Raw genomic sequence first — 25,304 nt, forward strand, 5'->3', positions numbered from 1 at the left:
TTAGAGTACATTGGGTGCAGAGTGGTGGTTGGAGGTTAGGGTCAACTTTGCTGTCCGCTCCGTGGATTTTACAGGCGATTTGCTCTTTGCTTTAAGAAGAGAAAGTGATATTGGAAAAAGTCAGCACTTTTAGATTAAAGCAAAGCACCCTTCACAAAGCCACAAACAAGAAGCAGGACAGAAAGTCCATGGCTTGTAGCTATCCTCGCACCTGCGGAAGAAGTTATAAGATATTCGCTCATCTTGCAGATTTCCAATGCTCCTTATAAGGCTGTTTTAAACACATACATTTATATATTTAATTAGCTTGCCAGGTTGGCTCTGGTGCCCATGAATGTCTTGGCATGCACTGCAAATAACAACACATACAAAGTATTTCAGTCCCAGGGAGGTTTTTGTTTTGCTTTGCTTTTGTTTCTTTCTGTCTTTTTAAACAACCATATACCAACAGGAACAAACCCAACCACCTTGCACCTCAGAGTGCTCTTTACAAAATCATTTCCAGCATCACATCGTTGACTTCTAACAAAACAGTAATCTAGTGGCTAAAGAGTGTTTTCTAGTAAAGCAGAGGAGATACTGGCAAATGGCTGTGCTATTTACAAGGGGGGAACAGAATGCTAAAAGGTCTGGAGTATTTATTTTCGAGAAATTATATTTTCCCAGATTTTTTTTTCTTTTGGAAAAAAACTATGAAAGCAATGGTACATATTATTTCTAAAGACATGACTTTATATTTTAAGTATTTTATCAAAATAAAAACATTCAAAACTACACTAATCAAACTGAAATGTTCACATACCAAGGACACAAGCATTTAGATGTCTTACACACCAAGTCTCAGTGCTTGATAACTCCCTATATCATAAAGAATTACATTCAGAATTCAAAACATATTACTTGAAGTGAAAACCATAAATTTAATTTGGTTACACTATAAATAACAGTTCCAATTATAACAGGTTAATGCATGATTAATAGATTTTATAGCTGTCTTGTATACTTGAAAAGGATGGCTGTTATTGATGGTTACAGGCATCAATTCGATAACAGTAATGGTGTTATAAGCATTCCATAATAATGCTGGGCTTTTAATAACTAGTTATTTTTAAAAAATCTATTAATCATGTATAAGCTATTTTTTAAAAGATTTTAATTTTAAACTGAATGCTGGATTCCATTGCAGCCCCATAAAGCACATTTATCTTCTCATCAAGAATACACACAATGAAAGCAAAAAGAACTGAAGACATATGCTCATTTTTTAAAGTTTCCAGATGTTTATCAGTAAAACATTTCTCTGTATCTGCTAACTATGTGTATAGGTATAGCAAAAAGTATTTCTGTTCCTGTCTTTAGTAAATTTTTCCCTTCAAAAATGGGGATTAAACTAAATCCTTGATCTCTGAACACTGCATCCTTTTGTAAATACATGGTGTGAAATGTTGCATACATAGTAGTTGCCATAAAAGACTCTTAGTCTTCTGTCACATACACAAGAGCTTCTAAGTAACAGTGATATTTCAATTATCCATGTGTGAACTGAATATCTACATGAATATCAACTTTTAAATGGAAACATGTCTCAAAGACACTACCAAGATTTTCAAAGAAGTCCAAGGAAACTCTGAGCTTAGTTCCTACTGAACATAGATAGGAATGGGAAGCCTATTTTTCTCTTGCCCATCTGATAATGCTATTCTACATGTTTTACACTGCAGTACTTTGCTGAGCTTCTCAACATACTTGTTCTGTATGAGGAACAAGCAAACACACAAGAAAATTTGCTGTAACTTCTTCCTGTGTGTTGTTCTCATACAGGTAGTATTTACAAGCTGGTACCCAAGGGTCAAGTTCAATTTCTGGTTTTGGTTTTATTGTAACATGGCTTTGTTCTCTCTTTTATATAAGGCATAAAATTTGCCATTTGACAGATTTTTATAAAGGCTTTTCTTTCCCTAACTAGGTTAGCAGAACTTACTTAGAAACTTCGTTAGTATTAGATCATTTCATGATGTATTGAATTATTTTCACTCGTTTTATTCTGTTTAAATATTTTTCTGATTGAACTGCAGAAATACACTGCTCGAGAAAATTCTAAAGAGGTCTTTGGAGATACATTTCCTCTGCACAAGATATATACAATGAAAATAAGGGTAAATACTCAGAAGAGTCTCATGGATATTTTTAAAAGAGCTTTTTTTTTTTTTAACGATTAATGGCATTATAATTTGAGAATTTGAAAGCTGTACTGTATGAAAGAGAAACAGTGTGATACAAAATAGGTTTGACAAACTATTTCACAGTGAGAAGAGCAGCACTAAAATATTTGCAGGCAAACCATTCTTTGATTTTTGTTTTGCTTTTTTTTCAATATGACACGTGTAGATCCCCAAATTAGGGGTCATATATTGCATACATATGATAACCTTTTTATTTATAATGTTCAGTCTCTGCATAAATCACAACTTCCCTACAATTCATGTCATATGCATGCATGTACTTCTGTAAACAGCAAGTTTGTTTTTCTTTATCTTGCAAGGGACTTAGTTTAGAATACATGCAGTAAGTACAAGCTAAAGCAATACTGAACACATGAGAAAAATTTAGGGGAAATATAGCTAAAACAATTTCAGCTTCTAGGAGAAGTAAGAGGCTGCTGGGACTGTCGGAAATCACTGTCATAAACAGCGTCCTCTGCATGGTTTTGGGAGCTGATTAGTATATCCTAATGTCATATCAGGTCTGTATTTAATAGCTTAAATTTTCCAAAATGCTGTCTAACCCAAACTGTTTCAGTAATATATCACCCCCAATAAAATTGACTTGCAATGTACAGTGACATATATGCTATTAGGTGTCCTCTTATCTTTTCAGTAATTCTTCATGAAATGCAACTGGAGTTTAAATATACTTAGGTTTCTTTTTTTTCTGGACTTGTGTAAAAAACCTGTATTTGCTCTCTCATGAACCCAAGTATTTCTTTAGATTTAGAAAGGGTGAAAGCTGTAAATGTAGAATAATAACAGCAAAACTAAAGGCAGCCTTTCCAGATTTTTTTCTTTTTTCTATTCTGTCATATTTGCTCAGATTCTATTATTTTGGTTTCCATCTTGATAAAGGATAAGTGACCAGAATAGTTAGAAATTTCCATTTTGACCGCAAATCTAAAAGCCATAGGGTGTTTAAATCAGAGATTTAGTTTCACTATTTTTAGACTTGTCAGAGGCAATGTACAGATCAGAATCCAAATACAAATGACTCAAAAATACAGAGTATCAAAATTCAGAGTTTTCATGTAGACGTGTTTTTGGCGTACAGTTCTGAGCAGGACTTAGCATCATTGGAACTGTAAGCACAATAATATAAGTAAAATCCTGTCGATCTGGCTGCGCATTTGCTAAATCGATTACTCCTTTCCTTGACATTTCTAACATTGTTTTCTAATTAACATAATGAGAGCTAAAAGCATTTTATTGCAGGGCAAGAACACTGGGCAAAGCTGGACTACAATTATGTTACCCTCAAAGACTGTAAGCTGGTAAGAAGAATGGTAGTATGTACGCATATATTATTTCTACATTATTAGTTAAACTCTACTTGATGAGTGGGTCAGGGATTCTCACATTTTTACATATCAGCCACTGGGAACCAGTTAAATTCTTCCTGTGAGATGTGAATTGCCATGTGTTGTTTTTATTTTCCTGCCACTAACATACATCCAAGAGAGCAAATGTCTGTGAAATTCTGAGCTGCCTTTTGTAAACAAATGCTGTATTGCCAAAGGCATGTGATCATGAGGTACGTTTCTGTGAAACAGCATGAAAGAGTAGTTCATGCCATTAAACTCTTTGTGATTTATTCAAATATGTGGCTTACTTAAATTGCTAGGAAAACAGAGAAAAAACAATAGGGATAAATAGTTGCAATCTTATTTTATTATTTTATAATAAAATAATCTCTGCCGCAAAAACTGAACCATATTTCAAGGCTCATAGTGTATGGATCAAATAGCTAAACATCAATCTTGTTCTGTCAATGAGATTAATTTTAGAGCATCTATGTATAAAATAAAACCAGCGAAGTTATAATTTGCTAGTAAACGCTAACAGATCAAAAAACTAGTTACTTACTGCATGCCTGAATGACTATAATCCCTTGCTTTCACTAAGACATTGATCAGACAAAATTTGTGTAAAAAAATACATGGGATTTTGAGACACAAGCATAGAAAAGCAAATTCTGGTTTTTTTTTTTTTTTAACTTTGCCCATTTATTTTTCACAACTGGACAAAACACTGATTTGTAAACTCAGCAGCTGCCTGAGGTCTTACAGTTTTAGCATCCCCTATTTGTAAGAGTACCTGACATGGTTAACCACCTTGGGTCTCAAGCAGTGTGAATCTGCAAGAGTTGTAGTTTAGCAAGTTTGGCATTCCTTGTGCTTGCTAAGGTTTGGGAGGTCTGTGGGATGAATTAGCCTCCTTCACTCTGAGCCTCAATACCCATCAGAGCCTCTGAAAACTGGATTTGTACAGTTATACTTACAATAATTAGTGTGTCGTCATATAAAAAGCAGAACAAATCTGTGAATTCAACAGCACTTCTTTAATATTTTACTAAACATATAAGTTTAGTGAGGATACCATTGAGTTTCCTTTAATTAGTAAGCCACTGATCACAAGGGAAGACTAATGCCTGAGTAGAGTCTTGCTTCTGTGCTGACCAGTACAGGAGAAACAGAGTCAGTCACACAAAAGTCCATCCTAGATTCTCTGTTTGCATTACGTAAACTATCTCTGCATATATATCTGGGGGATATATATTCAGCTTCTGCTGAATATGAGTTAATTATGTTGTTCTACTGGTTTCTGAAATCATATATGTGTTAAAACCTAGGAAGTTTCATTTTTCAGGAATTTGTGCTGCTATTTTCCATCTTGCCTGGTTTGCTGTTTTGCAACACTCAGCTTTGCTTTGTCCTGTTAGACTTGAAATAGCCTTCTTGTCAGTCCCAGTTGAAAGCACATGAAATCATAATTTTTCATTATTTCCATGTAAAGTAAGTAAAAGTTCATGAAATACCAGCCTTAATTTTACTGGGAATACTAATGAACCATAAGATTTATTTCAAGACGTTTGCAGTTTTACATTCATAAAGACAGGTGAAACCAATTATGACGGATTTTATTTGAAGTTTTATTTTAATATGTCTCACACAGGTTTTAAATAAATAGATTCTTCCTCTCTGGCCTACCAATTACTATAATTTTTATTCCTCTGAATTGCAGAAATCACAGTTACCTATAGCTCTCCTATACTGCTGGAATATATACCCACACTCAGGAAGAAAATTTCCCTGCCACAGACCTAAGGTCCCCCTTTCCTTCCTCAGGGGAATCAATTCTCATGTGTATTTTAAGGTTCAGTCACCTCTGTTTGATTTTGGGGAACTGAATGACAAAAGACAAGCAGTAAGTATCATATTCAAGCCTCTTAATGTAGATACTTTTGCCTGTGCTTTCAGTCCATGTTTCTCCGTTGCCTGCACAGTAGTCAGCCTGAAACAGTGTGAGTTGCTCATCACTGTATTGGGCAAACACACCACACATGGCAAACAGGTTCATCTTACACTCCAGAAGAAAAGTTCTGAATTTCTGATTTTGTTTTGCATTTTTGGGAGAGAACTACTACTTCCAAATTGATGAAAATATAGAATAGGAAGTTTAGAACACGAAATTTAGAATATTTAATTTCCATGAAGTCTACTTAGACATTGTGTCCAGTGTGTAGCTCTGTTCATCTGCTATGTGTTTCTTTTCTGCCAGTGACACCCAGAAGAGCAGGTGAGGAAGAAGGATGGGATCCTAAATGGACGGTTATTCCCTAGCTTTCACTAGGGAAGGAATCCAGATGAACAGAAGTGTTCAGTCCTGTCACAAGGCAAAAGAAAGTAACAATTTCCAACCCTGAGTACAGGAGAGAATCCTGCCAGAGGTCTGAGCTACTATAACTCCTGGAGCTCTTTCTGGGCTAAGGAAGGTCACAGCCTTTAACTTGCTGCCAGTTACACCTAAAGCCACGTTTTAACGCAAGCATGAGATGGAAATACTTGGGAGAAGGAAAACCTGGGGAGACTTCAAATAGAGGTAGCGTGTAGTAAAATGATACTTGGCCTCAGGCAGTGGTCCAGAACAAGCCATATTAAATCTATAAAAGGACAATAGGCAGTATGAAGGGAGAAGAAGAAGGAAGGAAGGAAGGAAGGAAGGAAGGAAGGAAGGAAGGAAGGAAGGAAGGAAGGAAGGAAGGAAGGAAGGAAGGAAGGAAGGAAGGAAGGAAGGAAGGAAGATGGACAGAAGTAGAATTATAGGTACACTGGTGTGAATAAACATGGGATTTTACATTCAGGCTGCTTTCTACATCATCCCTTACATCAACCCATACCTAGCAAAACATTTAAATCTTGTTCTTCCTCTGCAATATATCTGGGATTCATAGTTTTCCTTTTAATTCTTCAAACAGTGCTCTGAACAAGAGCAATCTCTCATTCTTTAACCCCTTGACTAAAACCAGGCTTCCTAATTGGGTCATCTTGCACTATGAAGAAGCTAAAATGATCTCTAATGTCATTCTCAAAGATGAAAATGAGCTCATCAAAATGATCTGACCCTGTCATCCTTTTACTTTGAACAGGCAGGAGGGAGGAGTGAGATCCCCAATCGTGTATCTGAAATGGGAAGTGCTTCAGATTTTCATAGTTATGATGAAAATAGCCAAAAAGTCACTGTTGAGTTTGAACACAATTTTTCAGGAAGATGAACTAGATAGTGTAGTTGGCTTAGTCCACCTCTAGTGTAATTTTTGCACTGTTCAAGGTCCTTTATCCTGTAATTCACAACCTCCATTCTCGCCAATGCATTTCATGGAATGATGGAATTATCACAGTTGGAAGGGACCTCTAGAGATCATCTAGTCCAACTCCCCTGCTAAAGCAGGATTGCTTAGAGCACATTACTCAGGACTGTATCAAGACGTGCCTTGAAAATCTCCAGAGAAGGGGACTCCATGACCTCCCTGGGAAGCCTGTTCCAGTGCTCTGCCACCCTCACCGTAAAGAAGTTTCTCCTCATATTTAAATGGAACTTCTTATGTTCCAGCTTGTGCCCGTTACCGCTCATCCTATTGCTGGGAACCACTGAAAAGAGTCCAGCTCCATCATCCTTCAGCCCACCCTTTAGGTACTTGTAAACATAGATAAGGTCTCCCCTCAGCCTTCTCTTCTCCAGGCTAAAAAGCCCCAGCTCTTTGAACCTTTCCTTATAAGGGAGGTGCTCTAATCCCTTTATCATTTTAGTTGCCCTACGTTGGACTCTCTCCAGTAGTTCCCTGTCTCGCTTGAACTGGGGAGCCAGAACTGGACACAGTATTCCAGTTGTGGCCTCACCAGTGCAGTGTAGAGGGGGAGAATGACCTCCCTCGACCTACTGGTTTGTTTAAGTTGAGTTAACAAGTAGTTCAGAACTAAATATTTTATCTATTAGCATGATTAGGAAATCCTGATACAGTTTTGCATTGGTTTCATTGAGTGTCATTCATTTCTGTAGCAGTGATTGTAAATCTTGTTAAATGCTTGTGCTACTTGTAAACTTACTTAGGCAGTTTTGGTCTGAAAATGAGTCTAGCTATATGGACAGACTATCCCATCAAAAATTCAACATCTGAAATTTTAATTTCCCTAGCATTTTCATGTGATACTCTCATAAACAAGTTGAAAGTAGTAAAGTAGCAATAAGTTAGATACTTGTTTGGTGAAATGAAGATTGTCTCTGCAGGTGATATGTGGGGTAGAGCATGTCAGAGTCAAAATGATTTTTGAACCTGAGGCACACAGCTTTCAGCTTTATATATACCCAGAAGCATATTCTTCCTTCTAGCAGCTTAAAGCTTGTTTAGTGCTCAGCTACCTCAGATTTCATGTGTTCAGGCAAGGATATAGTGAGTTCTTGATGTCTCTGAATTGTTTAGTGGCTATACAACTATAACTACTTCCATCACTATATATTCATATTGTGAATGCCTTTTTGTCTTGATACTGAAATGTCCCTGAGTGACCTTCTTTTCTTAGGAGAATGACATTCTGCCTACCTGGAGCTCTCATTCACAAATATTCAGGCATCAGCCATTTGCAGCAGATATCCTAATTCTCTTCCTCCCTTTAGTTGGTGTTAGAGCCTGCAAAGTTTTAAAGTTTTTTTTGTTTGTGGATTTCTTTACATTGAATATCTCTTCACATGTATAAGTAATACATTGATTTCAGCTGTTTTTATTTCAGCGAGAGAGTACTTTTTGGGAAAAGGCTTGCCAAGAAAAGTATTTGGAAATAATCTGTGAAACACCAGTGTTAGCTATTTAAATAAAACTAGTGTGAGAAGCAGTCCAATATCCAGTGCCCATTTCAACAGGTCAAAAGTGAGGGGGAGGGGGACAAGCTCAAGTATATGCAGGCCCAAAATTGGTTAATTGCCATTGTTTGAGAACTACTGGCAGCATGCTTTATGACTACTCTTATCAGCACTAGGCACCTTTCTCTCTCATTCTATCCCTGAAAACCATGGATATAAAATATCTTAGACTTTTTAAGATGTGTGACAGAAAAAATATATAAACCAGTGCATTTCTATTTATCTGTAGGTAATGGCTGATTCCAAAGCAAATGCAGTTTTTTTGTGACTGTCCTGTGGTAACACATCCTCATTCCTTTACCTACATATAGTTATGCCCCATCCTGAATGAAGGTGGGAACTTAGGCTGTTAACAAAAATTCTTCTTGAATTGACTCTTTTGTTAGTAACCAGCTTCTGCTGTTGTAACTAAACATGGCCCCAGCACAAATCGCTCAGCATTTTTGTAATGTATATAAATATGTGTATATTTGATATATACCACATTGTAATTAAAGTGTTAACAAAGCCATTTCTGAAAGATACCATAAAGTTGCAACAAGAATGTTATTTGAAGAAAAGTAGAATTGAACTTGTCTTATTCTCCTGTGCTTTTTGTATCCTGTTCATCCTTTCATCTATCAGAAAAAAAATTTAAGTGGGATGGTACTTTACTTAATATTACTCTATCATCTTCAACAGCACTGTCATACCAAGAAAAATATATACAAAGAGGGTTATTGTAACATAGACAGAAGGAAAATTATCATTCTTTGTAAATATTTCAGCATGAAATAGTCAACCCCTTTGCTCGCTTTTCACACCTGACACTGCTTAGGCTTATGTTTGACATACAGTCAACCTGATCTTCTATTTGTATCATTTATATAAGAGCTTTTTTCATGGAACTCAGCTAAGCTCCCATTTATCTGTACCCATCCCACTGGATGAGTCTGTTTTCTTTTGCCTGATTCCTAGATGGTAAGTGTTTTGGGGCAGGGACCATTCTTTTGATCCTTTGTTTGCCTGGTGGATACTGGGAGTTGTTATAGAGAGTAGAATAACGCCTCTGACTAACAGAACATACCTCAGTCTAAGGGCTATGACTCACGAGCTCTTAATGGTTTTAGCTGGAGCAGTTTAAGATGATAGTGCCTCCATCTCCCTACCTCCCCCTCTTATGGAAATTAAACCCTCAAAGGTAGGAGTGATACAAACAAACCCCATGCCATCTCTTAATTTATGTCAATTTAACAACCCAACATTTTAGTTTATCAGCTGTCATAGAGGCTTAATTTAATGCTCAACACTGTGAACTGGGAGAGATGCCAAGCAGACACCTCTTTCCTTCTGCTGTCCAGGACAATAACTTCTGACATGGGTCAGACAGAGACTTTGGGTGACAACATTTTAAATTGTAAGAGCTAAATCAGAGTTCTCAAGTCAAAGCCTTCACCTGTGTTATTACTGTGACACAAATAAAAAAATACAACATTATGACCCCTACAACCACGGTGCACTAGTTTGAAAATGGTGGACTGTGAGAATGAAGCTTGAAGTATTTGTGCCGAATCCTGTATTAATTCTATCTCCTTCGCATTCTATACTGCTGATTTTTTCTACTTTTATTTCAGATTTTTTTACCTTTCTCATGACAGTTCTGAGATGTGGGATCAATTGTAATCATGAAATGTCATTCATCATTATTCAAAGACTCTTCAGGTATAAGATGGTCACTGATCAGTACATATCGTATGCAGGTGAATAATTCAACAGAATACAAAACAGGCATTCGACCTCTTATTTTGGCAGAGCTTCAGACAGGCACAATGCTAGGTATCCATATTGTCAAAAAGTATTATTCTACTAGATGGCTTTGCACCATCTGAATGCCTACTTCTCTGTGAGACCTGCTGCTAGTTCTTGGCTTCATAATTGATGCATTTTTGCTCCTTTACAAAATATCTTGCTCTTTTAACTCTTCTTTTTTTTTTAGTTACACAGAATAACTGGAGTTGGATGCACCATCTTCTATGGTCATGTAGAAGTCTTTTCTATAATCATTATAGCTCTATGGCTGTGATTTGGTGGCGAAAAGTCTCAGTCACTGTCACAGGCAACAATAGCAGCTGAGGGAATAACAGCAGTAGAAATAGGACTGGCAGCAGTAGCATCCAGATTTGCTATCTGTATTTTTGTTGCTGTTGATGAACACACAGATCGTATGTAAGAAGCACTGGGAATGCTGGCTCTGGCAGTTAACTTTCACATTTTTATTCTTCTCAGCATTTTAGGCAGCTTTGTTCCAAGACAATAGCATTTGTCAGTAGGTGGGAGAACAAACCTCAGTGAGGTGGATCAGACTGGAACACCCACACACAGACAGGATAGCAAGTTGCACTGCCAAAGAGTATGACGGCAACTTCCTTATGATAAGGTAAAAGGAAGGGTTTAGGGCAAAGTCTTCTTTTCAGAAGGCCAGCGGAAAGACCATCAGCTGCTCTTCAAATGACATCCGGCTTTATCATCAGCAAAGCTGATTGCAAAAGGATTAATTGATTATTACCGCAGCTGTAAAGAAGGTTATGTGTCTGGAATATCTTTGAAGCTCATGAATTATTTAATCAAATGGAAAGTTCCTGTCCAGAGAATAAGAAAACACTGAGTGTTGAGCTTTCTAGCTAGTTTGGCCTAAGATTTAAGAGATAAACATTAGAAAAAAGTTGGTCAAATCTAAAGAAAAAATACACAAAAAACCTGAAGCAACAAAACCCGCCACCAAGAATACACCCTCCCCCTCAATCTGAATGAGCTGAAAATGGCAGTTTTCAGGTATTTTCCTTCCCTTCATTCTGCTCCCAGATAGCTTCACTGTCCTAAATGCCTTTAGGTGGGACAAGCTGGGTAAAGCTTAGATTCTTTTTATAATTCACTCTCACTTTATGAGTAGTAGAGAATTAATCTTCATCCTCGTGATTGAGCCAAATTTTTTGCTACTATAAATGAATGCAGTTCTTTTGGCTTCAGAAGAGCTGTATCCATTCCAACTACCCGATAATTCTACCCATTCATTTTAATTTTAAGTGATGCAAAGGATTTTCATAATGAAGTAGAGCACCATAGATGGGAAACTTCCTGCTTCTCATCTGAAACAAGCAAAAATGTGTCAAGTAACAAATAGGTTGTGTTCTGAAGCAAGAAAATCCTATCAGTTATTTCAAGAACAGGCCCTGTCACAAATGCTGCAATCTCTGATGGCCCAGTGCAAGCTGCCTGATTGTGTAGCAATGAAAAGCCATTTGAGTGAGCTGACAAAGAACTCATAAACAGCTTTTTTTTTTTTTCTTCCTGTCTTTCTTTTCTTCCTTTCTTTTCTTCTCTTTCTTTACTAACTGTGTGGCCCATCTGCAATCTTCCAGTGGTTAATTAACAAAGAAAGTTATATGAGGCATGTAGAACTGAATGACTGTGATTCTGCTGCTCAGACAACTCCTGCGGGGTACCTTACCAGATCTTTATATATCAGTTTTGTTCTAAAGGTGAGGTGAGTCTGAAAGATTAATTTTTAAGCAGCTAAAAGAAAGGAAGAGACGTAATTAAGTGCATATATAGCAATGGCAGATGGACAGTGAAATATAGTGGTAAGGTTACTAAATGAATAGGAAAGATCTCAGTATACATGTGTGTAGGTAAACAACAATGTAGTTGGAGAAAGAACAGAACAATTTCTTAAACTTTGTGCATTTAGTTCCTGTTGTGTTTGTCCTCACTGTTTCTGGATTGACTTCACAGGAGACAAATATTTAGTGCAGCATCCAAAGACAGTTTTCCATATTTTCATGCATATAACCTGTCCACTCTCTGAAATGGCAACTGCTCAAGAGTAGTCCAAGCTATGCTTGAATAATAAAAATGGTAATCTGCAAGAGTCCCCTTTCTGTAGTAGGCTGTTTCTAATCTGCCATTACTTGCTTTCTCAAATTCCCTCTTACCCCTGCTTGTGATTAGCTAAAATTTTTTAACATTTCTTTCCAAACACAATCACCTTTACAGGAATATGAATTACAGTGGAGATATCATACATCTAAGGGCAGAATCCATTATTATCTCAACAGTTTTGAGAAGACCATGATTTTCTTCTATGATTCAGTATTAGTGCTTAACCGTGGACATAACGAAGGATGAAAATAATATTTCTGATTTCAGAGGGGATATGTTTGAAACTAAGCATATCCAATATTTAGTCTGGGATGGGCAGACCGAAAACAGTTTGTTTATTACTGGGTTCAGTTGGACTAAGCACTAGGAACAGGATTTTAAATACTTCTATGCGTTTGATTCTATCAGTAAGTATGAACATATAAGAAGATGTGGGTTTTTTGAAAGAAACATAAGGCAGAGGTGAGTTCATTCTGCATTGGAAATCCTGGCTTAAAAAACAGGGTTTAGCTGCTGTTAAGACCTTGCTTTGTCAATGAAGTTATTTGGAGCCGATTAGCACTTCTCAGAAGATGCTTACAGTTTCAAGGTCAACCACTAACTGGCTAATAGGGCTACATCAATTAATATGGTTAGAATTTGTTCCGTTATTTCAGAGAAGCTAAAAGAGTGAAGCGACCTCATTTCAGGAAAAGAGAACCCAAGTGTAAGTTTCAAGTAAAAGCAGAGATTGTAGTGTATACAGGTGTGAAATCGGATAGTCCTTGCATCACCTTTTTGCAAGAATTCCTGAGAATAAGGTTCAGAACAAGAAGAATAAACCTCTCATTTGCTTTTGCCTTAATGTAGTCCTAAGGAAACAGAGACTTGACCTTTTGTTGTGCAACAATCACAGTAACTGTTGGTGCCTCTCAGCCTTAGAGGTACTCACAGTTTCTAAAACAGCAGCCTCAAAAGCCAAAGTCTTTCTCTTAGTGAAGAAAGCAGTGATGTTGGCTGTCGCCTTGGTGGAGGCTAAAAAGGATTTTTTGTCCCTTCGCTTTAAGAGGACATGTAACATAAAAGAAAAAAACCCAAAAACAACACAGAAGTTGGTTTATATTCCATAACATTCCAAATTGGTTATACAATTTGTGCTTACAATAGGTTGATAATAAAAGAGTCCTAGGTTCTGTAGATAAAAATGGAGGCTGGAAGGAATGTTATCGGTTCATCAGTATCAACAGACTGAAGATATGTTTTCATTCTCTTCTTTTGCATTCTTTTGCCTCATAATCAGCTTCTCAGTGTGATTTATGATGCCAAGAATCCAGATCATTCTGTATTTCTCCATTGTGCTCCTTTTCAAGTCACTCATTGAAACACTGCCACCATCACAGGAACAGTTTCGGCACGCAGTTATGTCAATAGTTGAATTTGTTACTTCAGGAAAGAACAAAATGTTGCTAGAAATGTGCAGAGGCTCTATGTAAGCAGTCACACAATGGACCTAATGTCACTTCTTCATTTGTAACTATTTCCTCTTGAGTTCTCTAAACCCAATCTTGAGTCTGGAAAGCAACTAATGACTTTGAGTGCTTTAATACAGCATTGGCAGAACATGAAGAGTTTGAGGGATATACAAACTCTCAGCGCATCAAGTTCTGCAGCCCTTTATGTTGCTGTAAGTGTTGAGTGACTTAATGCAGGTAACAGAGTTTGTCTAGATTTATATCCATGAAAAGGTGAGATTTGGCAGATTATTTAGCTTCCTTTTACCTGAATTCATTGCAGCTCTTGGACCTCAGTTAATTGCAACATTGCTTAGAGTTACAAGGCTCTGTAATAACTCTGTACTTTTAGCTTTGGGCTAAAATATGTTGTTATGAATTATGCAGAAAAAAAATGTCTGTCACTCCACCTCCATATTTTCTGGATATATGCAGATTAGCCTGTCAAATTACTCAGATTCCTGTTAAAATGTGATGACTGACTTCATTTGCTGCAGCCCATGAATATGAAATGAAAGGGTCAAGCTGTTTTAGCTTTGACTTTCGCTTTCTTGACTTTTTTGACTTTGAGGTAGGTTTAGTGCTTCTCAGTATATTATCTGAAGACTGTCTGTGGGAGATGTTCTCTTTAGCTCTTTCTTCCTATATTGAATTTCCATTACGCTAAAAATAACAAATATCTTTTTTACGCTCACATAGCATTTGTCAGAGCAGTCTCATAAATTTGTCCGCACTGGCTATATAGCCCCCTCATAGTTAACACAGATATTCTTCTTATTTTGACTAAAAGGGGAGAATGACAGAAACATATTCAGTTGGGAAATGCTGAAATTTTAAAATGGCAGAGACTATAATCTGCTTTTCTAGAACTACTCATTAAACATCTATTGTTAAATAAATGGAATTCTGCAATGTTCTCAAGACAGAATGAGTTAAGTGCTATCTACCTTTAAAAAATAAATTTTTGGGACAAAATATTTATATAATCAGAGTCAGTCTTTCTTTTATTTATAGCCAAGTTCGTCAGAAATAGGTGAATACAGATTTCTCAATAATGTTGCAGTGTCATGTTTTCCTCTGCTGGAAACGTAGTTTGTGAGCAGGGCAGAAAAATATATTGCTTGCCAATAACTATGCACCGTCTCTCTAATATTGGAGAATATTTGACACAATTACCTATGGTTAATAGTACTTCTCTCTTGACACAGTATTGCTCAAGTCAATGTATTACTCAACATGAACAAACACATCACGATCACCCATTATGTCTTTCAAATAAAAACGTGGTTAATAATGATAAATTTGTACTCAATCATGTTTCTGTGTTCTAGGCTGGATGGATACATTGCTTACATGTAATGTAATCACACAGAAGTCTTGTGCATGCATATACAGTTAGTTTCTCATTGGCAGTATAAGGAGATCATGTTAATTCGATATCACTAAAGACTATTACTGTCTACAACACCCCCTTTCTGCTTTTTTGACATCTTACAGCTGATGTCTCTCCTTCCTCAAGTGAAATTGGTCCTCAAAATCACATAGAGCTAAAGTCCTCCACGGCCTTGTGCTACCGTGGGTATTTCTATTGGTGTAAAGTGCAAAATGGAGCGAAAATCCAAATGACACCATAGCTGGAAAATCAGGCCCAGATTTTCTCAAGAAAAGGAAAATAAATCTTGGTTCTCATGAGTTAAACTGATGTTTAGCTAGTAATTACTGTGTAGCAAGTGACCATTAAATTGAAATTAAGCCTAATGTGGATTCCTGGTACACTCTTTGTTTCTTCAGTAGGTGAGTTTCACCTCTGATGAATACAGCATTAATCTGTGCTCCATCATAAAACAAATTAATTAATAAACTAGATTATATTTTAATCTGTTTAATTTTTAAATTCTTTATGATTGGGATTGTCTACACTTGATCTGCAGTAATTTTTGCTCAAGATAAAAAAAAAGATTAACATTTTCTATGGGTTTTTTTTTGTTGTTTTTTGATTTTTTTTTTTTGTTTGTTTGCTATAGGGACATGTAATAACCTACTAGCTACCAAATAATAAATGTCCAGTAATCAGGCAAGACATTGCTTGGACTAAAGACATTAACAATATTATAGATTCGACTGTATGTACAAAGTGATTTAGTGGATTAGCTGTTGTGTGCACACTTTGGCCCCAGTGCAGTGTAGTCTGTAGCCATACACTTCATAAACTTGTGACTGTTTTAATTAATATCACAAAGATCTGAAGAGAAACCAGAGTTTTCATTTTATGGGCGAGCCTGCTACTTTGAAATGTATGAGAACGGAAAATAATCAGTATATACATTTCTCTGAAAGGAAAGCCATGGTAGAATGATGATTTTAAATCAATTGAAATAGTTCTTTTCCTCTAACAGCTCAAACATTTTTTGGAAGAGCTACAAAATGAAAGTGGCTCCATTTCAGGCAAAGAGAACAGAATGTAACGTTAAAATAAATCTTAAAAAAATGTATACAGAGGTAAAATGGTGGTAGTATGTGCATCATCTTTTCTAATAGTGATAATAATTTTCATATGAATAATCATATTGTTCCAATCTGTAAATTAAAGGTATTTTCCTTATCAAAATGCTTTTCTAATAGTATGCTTGTAAGATGAAAGTGATTTCGCAATAGTCTGCTATGAAATTTGTTGTATTCCCAGTTTTGGTTTTGATGACACGGCATTTGCTAGCAGAAACCTGATGTGTCACAACAAACAAGGTTAGCTTCCACTGTAAGTTTTAAGCTAGGCTGTGATCTGCTTTATATTGGGCCCTCAGTGTAAACAGAAGTAATGCAGAAACCCTTAAACTTGAACAGTTTGTTTTCCAGAGGATTTTTGGTCGTTTACAACATGTCTCAATTTTTTATCCTGCCCATCTGCTTATTGTCATCATACAGTGGTCAACAGTTGTACCTCCTGTATATTCATGTACCTTTGCATAACTGTGAAATTTACGGTATCGATGTAGAAAATGCAGACTTATATTGCTTATAGGGTACTTATACATTGCTGCACAAAATCTCCCAAACAAAAATGTGCAGTATGTTAATTTCTATGTGACAGACAATTGAGGCACTCCTATTTTAATGCTTGATCCAAAGCCAATGGTCAAGCTGCTGAAGATGACAAACCTACATTCTCTGACAAACCCACGGTCTTTCTAAAGCCTACACAACTGAAAATCTGCTGCATCTAAAGTCTGCTTAGATTTACAAGCCTAGCTCCTTATGAAAACAGGATTGATACTAAAAGTAGATTAATTTTTGCCAAATATTAGGGATATAAATGTTAGGTGACTGGTATAAATTAACTTCTGGATAGTGTTTTATTTAATTTATCATGCACAACCATCTTAAAATGAGATGAGTCATTCACTGACACGATCTTTTCTCTCTTCACTCACTGCAGGGAAAGCTAAACTCCTATTAGACAGCTAACCTTAAGTGGACAAAACCAGTAGAAATAAAATACAGATGCAGGAATTTTTGTTGGCTTTTTGTTTCTTTTGCACAGAAACTTATTCTTCAGCTTTGAGGAAGTGAGGAAATAGCAGGAGGGATAGAACCAGAAAGAAGGAGGAATAAGGGAGCACCACACTCTTCCTAGTCACAATTCCTGGTTACCTTGTTGAGTTACCCTCCTTATACATGCTGGTAAGCAATCAAATGAAAGCTCAAAATGCTTTACCATACCTGATTGTGGACTTTGTTTGGGGATTTTGGCTGCTGCTTCAGGGCTGGAAGTGGCACGCACACGCTGATTGGCAGAGTTATGGATGCTACTTGGAACAGCTGCTGAGATGTTTTTGCGAGGTTTCATGTCTTGCAACCACATTGGAGATGCCTCAAAGGCTTGCATTCGCCGAGAGTGGCTGTTAGCGTTGACTTTGAGAAATGCCTGAGCCTTGTATTCCTGAAGGTCTCCATAGTTGGCATCGGTCACCCTGCACTCATACAAGCCTTCATCCTTTTTCCTCACTTTTGAAATCTGCAGCTTGTGGGAGATGTCATTCCCTTGTACTTTTACTGTCTGCAAATTTGCCAGGAAAAAACCAAACAAACAAACATGTTGTCAGGTATTATTCTTTCTCTGGGAAGACTCTACTGATGTAGAGCCTGTCCAGAGAAGATCAAGTACCAAATTAACCAGTGGTGTGATTGTGCTTACTGCAGGGAAGTTCTATCAAGGATGAATATGTTTATTTGTATCTATGAGGATGTCTGACATTTTCTTTCCAAAACTGTTTAGATCTGAAATGCTCTGAAATGTTAATTGCCCTCATTCCAATTAATTGCTTAAGATCATGAACATTCTTAATGAGCTTTCTTAAACAAACTTACTAACTGTGCACTTCATTGGTTAAACCATTCCAGTTAGTTGGCTTTACAGAGTAAGTCAGTTTTTGTACATTGAAACTACATGTTTGACATTTAATTTGTCTCCTTCAGGCATGTCCAAACCTTTGGAATTTTTTGTTTATTAACTATAACAAAACATCTTCTGTCAGGTAGTTCCTTTTGTCTCATTTATATAAGTGTGTACTTATTAGAAGGCATATATCATTTCTGCAGTACATGAATTCAAGTAGCACATATTCAAGATCTTTTAAAAAGTTGTCAGCTAAAATAAGACTCCTGATTTATTTTTAATTGCTTTTAATATTTGAGGGTAACATAACATAATTTTGTCTCACATAATTAAAACACATGAGTAAATTATGCATCCAGAAATGTGTGATAGGTATTAAGATGCATTAGGAAAGGTAACACAGATTCTTTTCTGTATGTTCATCACTTTAGAGAATTTATATTTAATTAATTGGTTATTACTCTCTATCTGGATTAATATCTGCTGCCCCACGGGAAGCTAGTTAAAAGGGATTCAGTTGGACAGAAAACTTCAACTTTGAAGAACTCCTGACCCTGATTTACTTCCACCATTACACAAACATGGATGCAAATGCTGCTTTGTGTTATGTCAGTGACAGGCAATGGGGAAACATCAGAGTAATGAATATATGGTAAATCACAAAAATGGAAAACTGTTAGATTGAAACTAGGCATGTGTTATTGGTGATTATACAACACATTGCTTCTGATAGCTTGGCATGCTGTAGTCACCAGTGTTGGCAAAGCACCTATTCTGCCCACTTGATAAATTGAAGAGCAATACTTGTGAATACATTATTGCTTTAAGGTACTGGATGGACTTTACAGCCTGTTGTGTTATATCCAGCTTTGAATTTATACTTGGCAGGCTGAGTTGAAAGTATGGATTCCATACTTTCAGGCATAACGTATGCAATATTAATTACACAGAAAGTGCTGGATAGTTATTTAAACCATATTCAATAATAATATATCTCTACTGAACAGCTCATATTCTGTAAAAGAATTAATGAAGTTTCATATGAGCCATATAAATGGACAGAGGATCTGTAGGTCATATTCTGCCTTTATTTGCTCCTATGCTATATCTGCAAAGTGATTGCACAGAACTAATGGAAAACAGAATTTGTTTTGCATTTGAAATTTAGAAATGGTTGCAGTCAGCATGCTTTCAACTTATTCCTGATTATCATTTAAACCTAAAAGAAGTGGTGCATTTCAGCACAGTTTAAAAACATGGTTAGCATATTTTACCATTTCTTTAAAGAATTTACTAAATGCACTTTAAAGTTTGCTCTCTTCTTCATGAAGATGCTTTCCAGTAATATTAAGGGAGACTATCTGTATGCCTTCAAGAAAGAGAAAAAAAGAAAGCTACATTTATAACGAGTGTATTTAGACTGTCAACCTAATGTTGACTTTTTTTTTAATTGCTAATGTAAAACATTTTATGCAAGCTTATAAAAACACTGTATAAATTCCCCATTGTGAATTATTGTCACACACAATGAGAGAGATTTTTAACTTGAAAGATGGGACAAGCTTTACAGCCTATATTGTGTCATAGATCTTATGGATTACTATGGGCCAGTACTGAGAAGGAATAAATTGGCTGCTAACACTATTTCTAGTGGAATAGTATCCAAAGACCACATGTGGGCCTCACTTGTAAGATAGTCTAGAAATGTAACTGAAGATATTGTCATGACACAAACGGTTTATGGTGTATGGTGAAAAGTATCATAAGAAATGTCAAGTATGGCTAGAATATGTGGTTTTGAATATAACATATCTGATTTCTCATTTATAAATGCCCTTCAGCTGCACTTCGACTTGATGTAATTACTTGGTTAGTTATTTGTAGGCATCAAAGAGCAGCAGAGTAATGGATTTAATAGAAACGATTCACCTCTATCTGTTGCAGGTTTAAGCTTTGCTGGTAGTTAGAGCCTTGGCTGCATCTAAAATGCACTTCCAAAGGGATTGTGTATGAGAAAGGGAAACCTGCTTTGGGTTTGTAAAAAATACTCATGCAGCAGTATCTGCTAAGTATCTGTGTCTTTCCACTGCAGTCAGCACGACACCATGAACCCCCCCCCCATTTCTTGGGACGCTGAGGGAGGAGGGTCTGAGGTCTTCTGATGTAAGGGGCTGTATCTTGCGCCTGACTCAAGATACAGGTCTACTGAGGAAGGCATCCTTTCCCTGGACAAGGGCTGAAGCAATAGTGCTCATAATTTTGTTAAGACAACATTTGTGGTTTAATGTCCAAATGGCAGTTTGGTAATTCTGATGTCAGAACCCTACTTTCCTAAGAAAGAGTCTCAGTGGCCAAGAGAGATTACTCTCAACAGGGTGGTCTTGTTCAAAGACCTTCTGAGCTTTTCTTCTCTCAGTGGATATGAAGCTGGGAAAGCACCCATTTAAATAGTTGCAGACTCTACTGAAGGAGTTTTCACAGCCAAATTTCAGACATAAATCCAGCTTTGGAGCGCTAAGGCGGACTCAGCCATTGCCCAGGGTACATGAAAACAAGAGGTACAAGGATGGGTGCAGGTTGTCTGTTTCAGGGGGGTGGTAACAGAGCCTGCCGAAGGGCCTCACTTGCTGATGCCTTCATGCCCAGGGGTCCCCAAGGGTATAGGCTGTGTGGGGGCAGGGCTGGGCTGCTCTGGCACCCTCTGCCAGGGCTGGCGAGGAAGGAGCTGCCGCTTCAGTGTGCGGTGCGGATGGGGAGGGGATGAGCCGGGGGGGAGGAACAACCTCGCCGCCCCCCGCCGTGCCTGCTGCGGGCGGCTGCCGGCAGCGCCCGAAGAGGGGGCGTCGCGGCCCCGGCTCCCGGCGCGGCGGCGGCGACATCTGGGGCTGCCCGCGCCCCGCGGCCGCACTTACGCTGATCTTCGTGCCATCGCTGTCCAGGTCCCGCTCGGGCAAGAGCTCCACCTGCAGGGAAAGGAACGCCGCCGTGGGTCACCGGCCCCCGCTCCGCGTCCCGCTATCAGCCGCGGAACCGCCGCGGAGCCCGTGGAGCGGCGCGCCGCGTCTGCCACCTGCGGGCCGCGCTGGGAAGAGCCGGCTCGGGCCGCCGAGCACCCCCGAAGCGCTGCAGAGGGCCATTGCCCTACGGACCCGCTGCCCGCCCGACTCGTCTGGGTGTCTTTTCGCGTGGGGCTGCACGCCAAGACCGGTGCGGAGGTGGCAACGGAGGAGGGTCCCTGGATGGCAGTGTAAGTGGACGTGGCCCCCTCTGTCCCTCTCGGAAGGCTTAAATTGAGCTGTTGTATCATGGGTTTTTTTTAGTCTTTGGGGCATTGGTTTCCCCCTGCCTCCCCCCTCCCCCCCTGCAAAGTGTGTGCTCTCATCTGGCAGCTGCATGCAGAGTTAGGGTTGCCAACTCGACTGCACCAGCTGCAAATTGGAGGGCATGTGTAGCATCTTGCCTTTTGGGAAATAAAAAATTCGCACAAGGAGCAGTCTCTGAACAGCTGCTTGCCAAAGGGAAAAAAAGAGGGGGGGAAAAAAAGACTTTGGAAATCCATGTGGTTTTGCGAACATCCCTAGCTGCATCCTGACAGTGACAGGCACCAAAGGCACCATCCCTTGAGGTGGACATTTTTATCTGCAGGTTCCTATGCTGTTATTTCGTGGTCAAAATTAAGTTCTTGGGGACATCTGGAGCCTTCCTGTGTTCCCTGCCCCTCCTCCCATCCTTCTCTCCTTCCCTCCCTTCCTGTCCACCCATTCTCCTGTAGTATTCCTGGGTGGTTTGGGGACCCCATGGCAGAGGATCAGTACCTGAGTGCCTGTCACCTCAGGTCCAGCCTCTTGGTCCTCAGCTGCCCGCAGAAACCACCACTGGATTTCAAGGTACACCGAAGCGGAGCCACTTTGGAAAGCACAAGACATCTCCACATTCTGCCCTTCAGTGGCAGTGACATTTCGGGGAAACTCAGTGAATTTTGCTGTAAAACAAATGCATAACATTGAGATCTCCTGTTACCTCATTATTTATTCTCTGCTTTTTGCATTGCCTTTTTGCTTCTGTCTTTCTCTTTTTTTCTTTTAAAATTCATTTCTTTGTTTTCTTTTCTCGTTCCCCCTCTTTTCTAATTTTCCAGTTCCCACACACATTATCCTCCCTGGTTTCTCTCACACCCAGGTATGTCTTTCCTCCCTTAGGCACAAGTCCATCTTCTTTACACTCTAAGCTCTGCTCATGTGAAATGCTATAGACCCTCCGGCTTGCTCCCATGGGGTAGTAAAGTTTTATATAAGTAGGTCCAAATACCCTTGGGCAGAATGCAGTATTTCACCAGACTCACTGAGGGATTTTGTGCAAGACCAATTTGGAAGAGGGGAAAAAAAAAATCTGACTGATTTATTGTATTTTGTAGGGCTGTGCTGGAGAGGTGTGAATTGTTAAATCTTCCACAGCCAGCTGGAGAGGTGGTTGGAATGGGCAGTCTTCTGAGGTGTGGGTACCAACCACTCATCAAAATGCCCATTTCAAAGGATTTACCTGAGTTAATTACTCTTTCTGAGAACCTCTGCTTGCATAATCAGACCAAGAAGCAATATGTCTTCTGCTTCTCAGTCCTCGCAGACACTTTCTAGAACTACCCTTCACCTTTGTATCCCAGTTTTTTAACAAACAGGGTTTGACCATTTCAGTGTATCACTGTTAGTTTTAAAAACTAATCCTGATGGACATAGTTCAGGGCACCAGTATTTCTTCAAGTCTCAGTCTTGACTTCCTTCCCATCCTTTCCTATAACTGCTTTTAAAATTGTGCAAGATAATGAAACATGATAGGCAAGTGAGAGGGGACTACAGACAAACAATTGAATAAATAAAACCTGTGTTTCAAGAAGAGGAAAATTTGGAAAGACCTTGCAATGTTGCTTTCTGCTATGCATTGCTACAGAATGACTAGAGCATATTATGACGTGAAGGAAATATTGCTCGTTGTCTCCTCCCCTCTTTCTCTCTCTTTATCAGTCTTCTTAGCTAACCTAGAACTGGTGGGATAATTGGGCAATACGCTTAACCAGTTTTACTTCTTTTCCCCCTTACATTAGAGCTTGGCAACAGATACTCAGCAAAGCTACTAGCTTTATATTTCACGATGTCCCTTTTTCTGTCCCCCCACCCCCACCAGTCAGCGATTGCTAGTCAGCGAGTTAAACTGACAAAAGGACTGTGCATTTTGTGTAATCGTGGTTTGTAAGTTTGTTTTGTTTTTTCGGTTTCTTCGTTCCCTCCCCTCCTGGTCAGTGCGTGTGAGCGGTGTGGGGAGGCGGGGAGGAATACTGCCAGCACCCTCCCCGACCGCACCGCCGAGCGCAGCTCGGCACAGCCTCTCGAAGGCGGCGGGGAGCTGCGGGAGCTGCGGGGAACGGCGGGCGGCGGGCGCGGAGCGGCGGGCAGCGGGTGGGGGCAGCGGGCAGCAGGCAGAGGGAAGCGGGCGCAGGGGGAGCGGGCAGAGGGAGCGGGCAGCGGGCGCAGGGGGCGACACGGCGCGCTCTGTCCATGGTGCTGACGGCGTCGCCGCAGCCTCGAGGTCCCAAACAACCGGCTCCTGCAGCGCCGGCGCTGCTTGAAATGCAAGGCGCGCCTTTCGGCGAGGAGGCAGGAAGGCGACGGGGGTGGGGGAGAGGTCTTCAAAGAAGTCGATTTTGTCTTTTTCTCCCTTATTTCTTTTTTTTTTTTTTTTTTTTTTTTTTTTTGGGCGGGGGGTGGGGGTGGGCAGAAATACACATAGTCACAGAATCGAAAAGAAGGTCTGACTCTGAGGATTGCAGGATAACAGAAGAGGAAAGGGGATGCAGCACGAAAGGAGACTGCAATATTTTAAGGGTGGCAGTAGATTTAGCCACCCGGCACTTGATCTGAATGCAATAATTATGCATGCACTGGTAGGTGTTTATTGTATGCATACATGCATATATACAAACATGCACAACCCAAACACATGCATGAGGATTAACCAACACCTCTTTGCTCTTCTCCAAGGCACCTATTATTTCCCTCTTTGCAATCAAGTAAAGGAAGCCTGTTTTATTCTCACTTTGGGGAAACTTCTCACTTCTGTTTCTTTTTACAGAAAATTTGAAAGCTAAATTTAAACCTGATGCTTGGAATTTAAACCTGATGCTTGGTGTTCTCATCTCCTATACATTGTGGTTGTTTACCTTCTTTTTATTCTCTTCTTCCGCTACCCTCCCCACCCCCCTCACCCCCCTCCCGCGTTCTGAGTCTGTTTTAGCATAGAAAAACACACATACGTATTTGACAATAAGTGATCTTACCTTGGGTAGAAAGTCCTTGTTGAATATACATAACTGAAAAGAAAATGAATCCAACATAAGCTAGAAAGATCCCCATCATTCCAAGTCGAAGAAGAAGTCACATCAGGGTAACAAAAACCAAAGGTGCCCTCAAAAAAGGAAGAACTAATATCTGAGTGTATGTATCTCTAAATATATGAACAGAAAGAGATTCTAAAATGTTACAAAAAGGCTCTGTATTGTAGCCCTAGCTGCGACACTGGCAGCATTCTGCTACTCAGTGGAGTCTTTTTCTTTGGGAAGAGCAAGTATTGCAATACAGTGTGGTTCAGATGAGCTGTTTCAGGCGCTGTGTTGCTTGAAGTCCAGATTCAGACTTAAAAAAAAAAAAAACAACACGTTGAAAAGTGGGTATCAGCTGCCTTCTGTGCCTTTTTTCAGCTACCTGGCAGCTTAGTCCAACGTCAGCTCCTGCTGCTCAGGATGGCGTGATGACTGCCCTCCCTACACACTGATCCAGCTTGGGAAGAGGGGAATGGGGGAAAGGAAGGGGGGTAGGGGGGAGAGAGAAGTCTACTGTGCTTGTATTGCTTCAACTTTTCCCTCTAATGGCTGCGATGATGCCTTTAACCCTTCCCTCTCTCTGCCTGTTCTCTACACCTCTCTACCTGTTCTGACTTCTGCTGGCTCTGATGCTGGGGTAAAGCTGCGCTTTTATTTTTTTTTTCCCA

The 25,304-nt window shown here is 39.2% G+C and overlaps 1 protein-coding gene across 2 annotated transcripts; it reads right to left on the reverse strand.

Annotated features, from left to right (window-relative positions):
* VSTM2A (V-set and transmembrane domain containing 2A) lies at positions 1-24,673 on the reverse strand. Of its 2 annotated transcripts, none has more exons than XM_074146765.1 (5): positions 24,595-24,673; positions 22,082-22,248; positions 21,179-21,229; positions 17,591-17,927; positions 1-89 (listed from the first exon to the last, which is right to left on the reverse strand). In XM_074146765.1, the coding sequence occupies exons 1-5, from the start codon at positions 24,671-24,673 to the stop codon at positions 1-3; spliced, it is 723 nt and encodes a 240-aa protein (XP_074002866.1). The 2 variants fall into 2 exon arrangements, with proteins under 2 accessions (XP_074002866.1, XP_074002867.1); XM_074146766.1 differs by lacking the exon at positions 1-89 and adding an exon at positions 135-211.
* Between the last annotated feature and the right edge of the window lie 631 nt (positions 24,674-25,304).

This window comes from Numenius arquata, chromosome 4, assembly GCF_964106895.1.
Source record: "Numenius arquata chromosome 4, bNumArq3.hap1.1, whole genome shotgun sequence".
NCBI lineage: Eukaryota > Metazoa > Chordata > Aves > Charadriiformes > Scolopacidae > Numenius > Numenius arquata.

What these genes read in the sequence shown, in the direction of transcription:
- VSTM2A (XM_074146765.1), bottom strand. Translation starts at nt 24,673, where the DNA reads ATGATGGGGATCTTTCTAGCTTATGTTGGATTCATTTTCTTTTCAGTT. An exon ending in CTGAGGTGACAGGCACTCAG is followed by an intron (nt 21,230 to 22,081) that starts GTACTGATCCTC and finishes CTTTCCCTGCAG; the next exon opens with GTGGAGCTCTTGCCCGAGCG. An exon ending in CAAACAAAGTCCACAATCAG is followed by an intron (nt 90 to 17,590) that starts GTATGGTAAAGC and finishes CTCTTCTTAAAG; the next exon opens with CAAAGAGCAAATCGCCTGTA.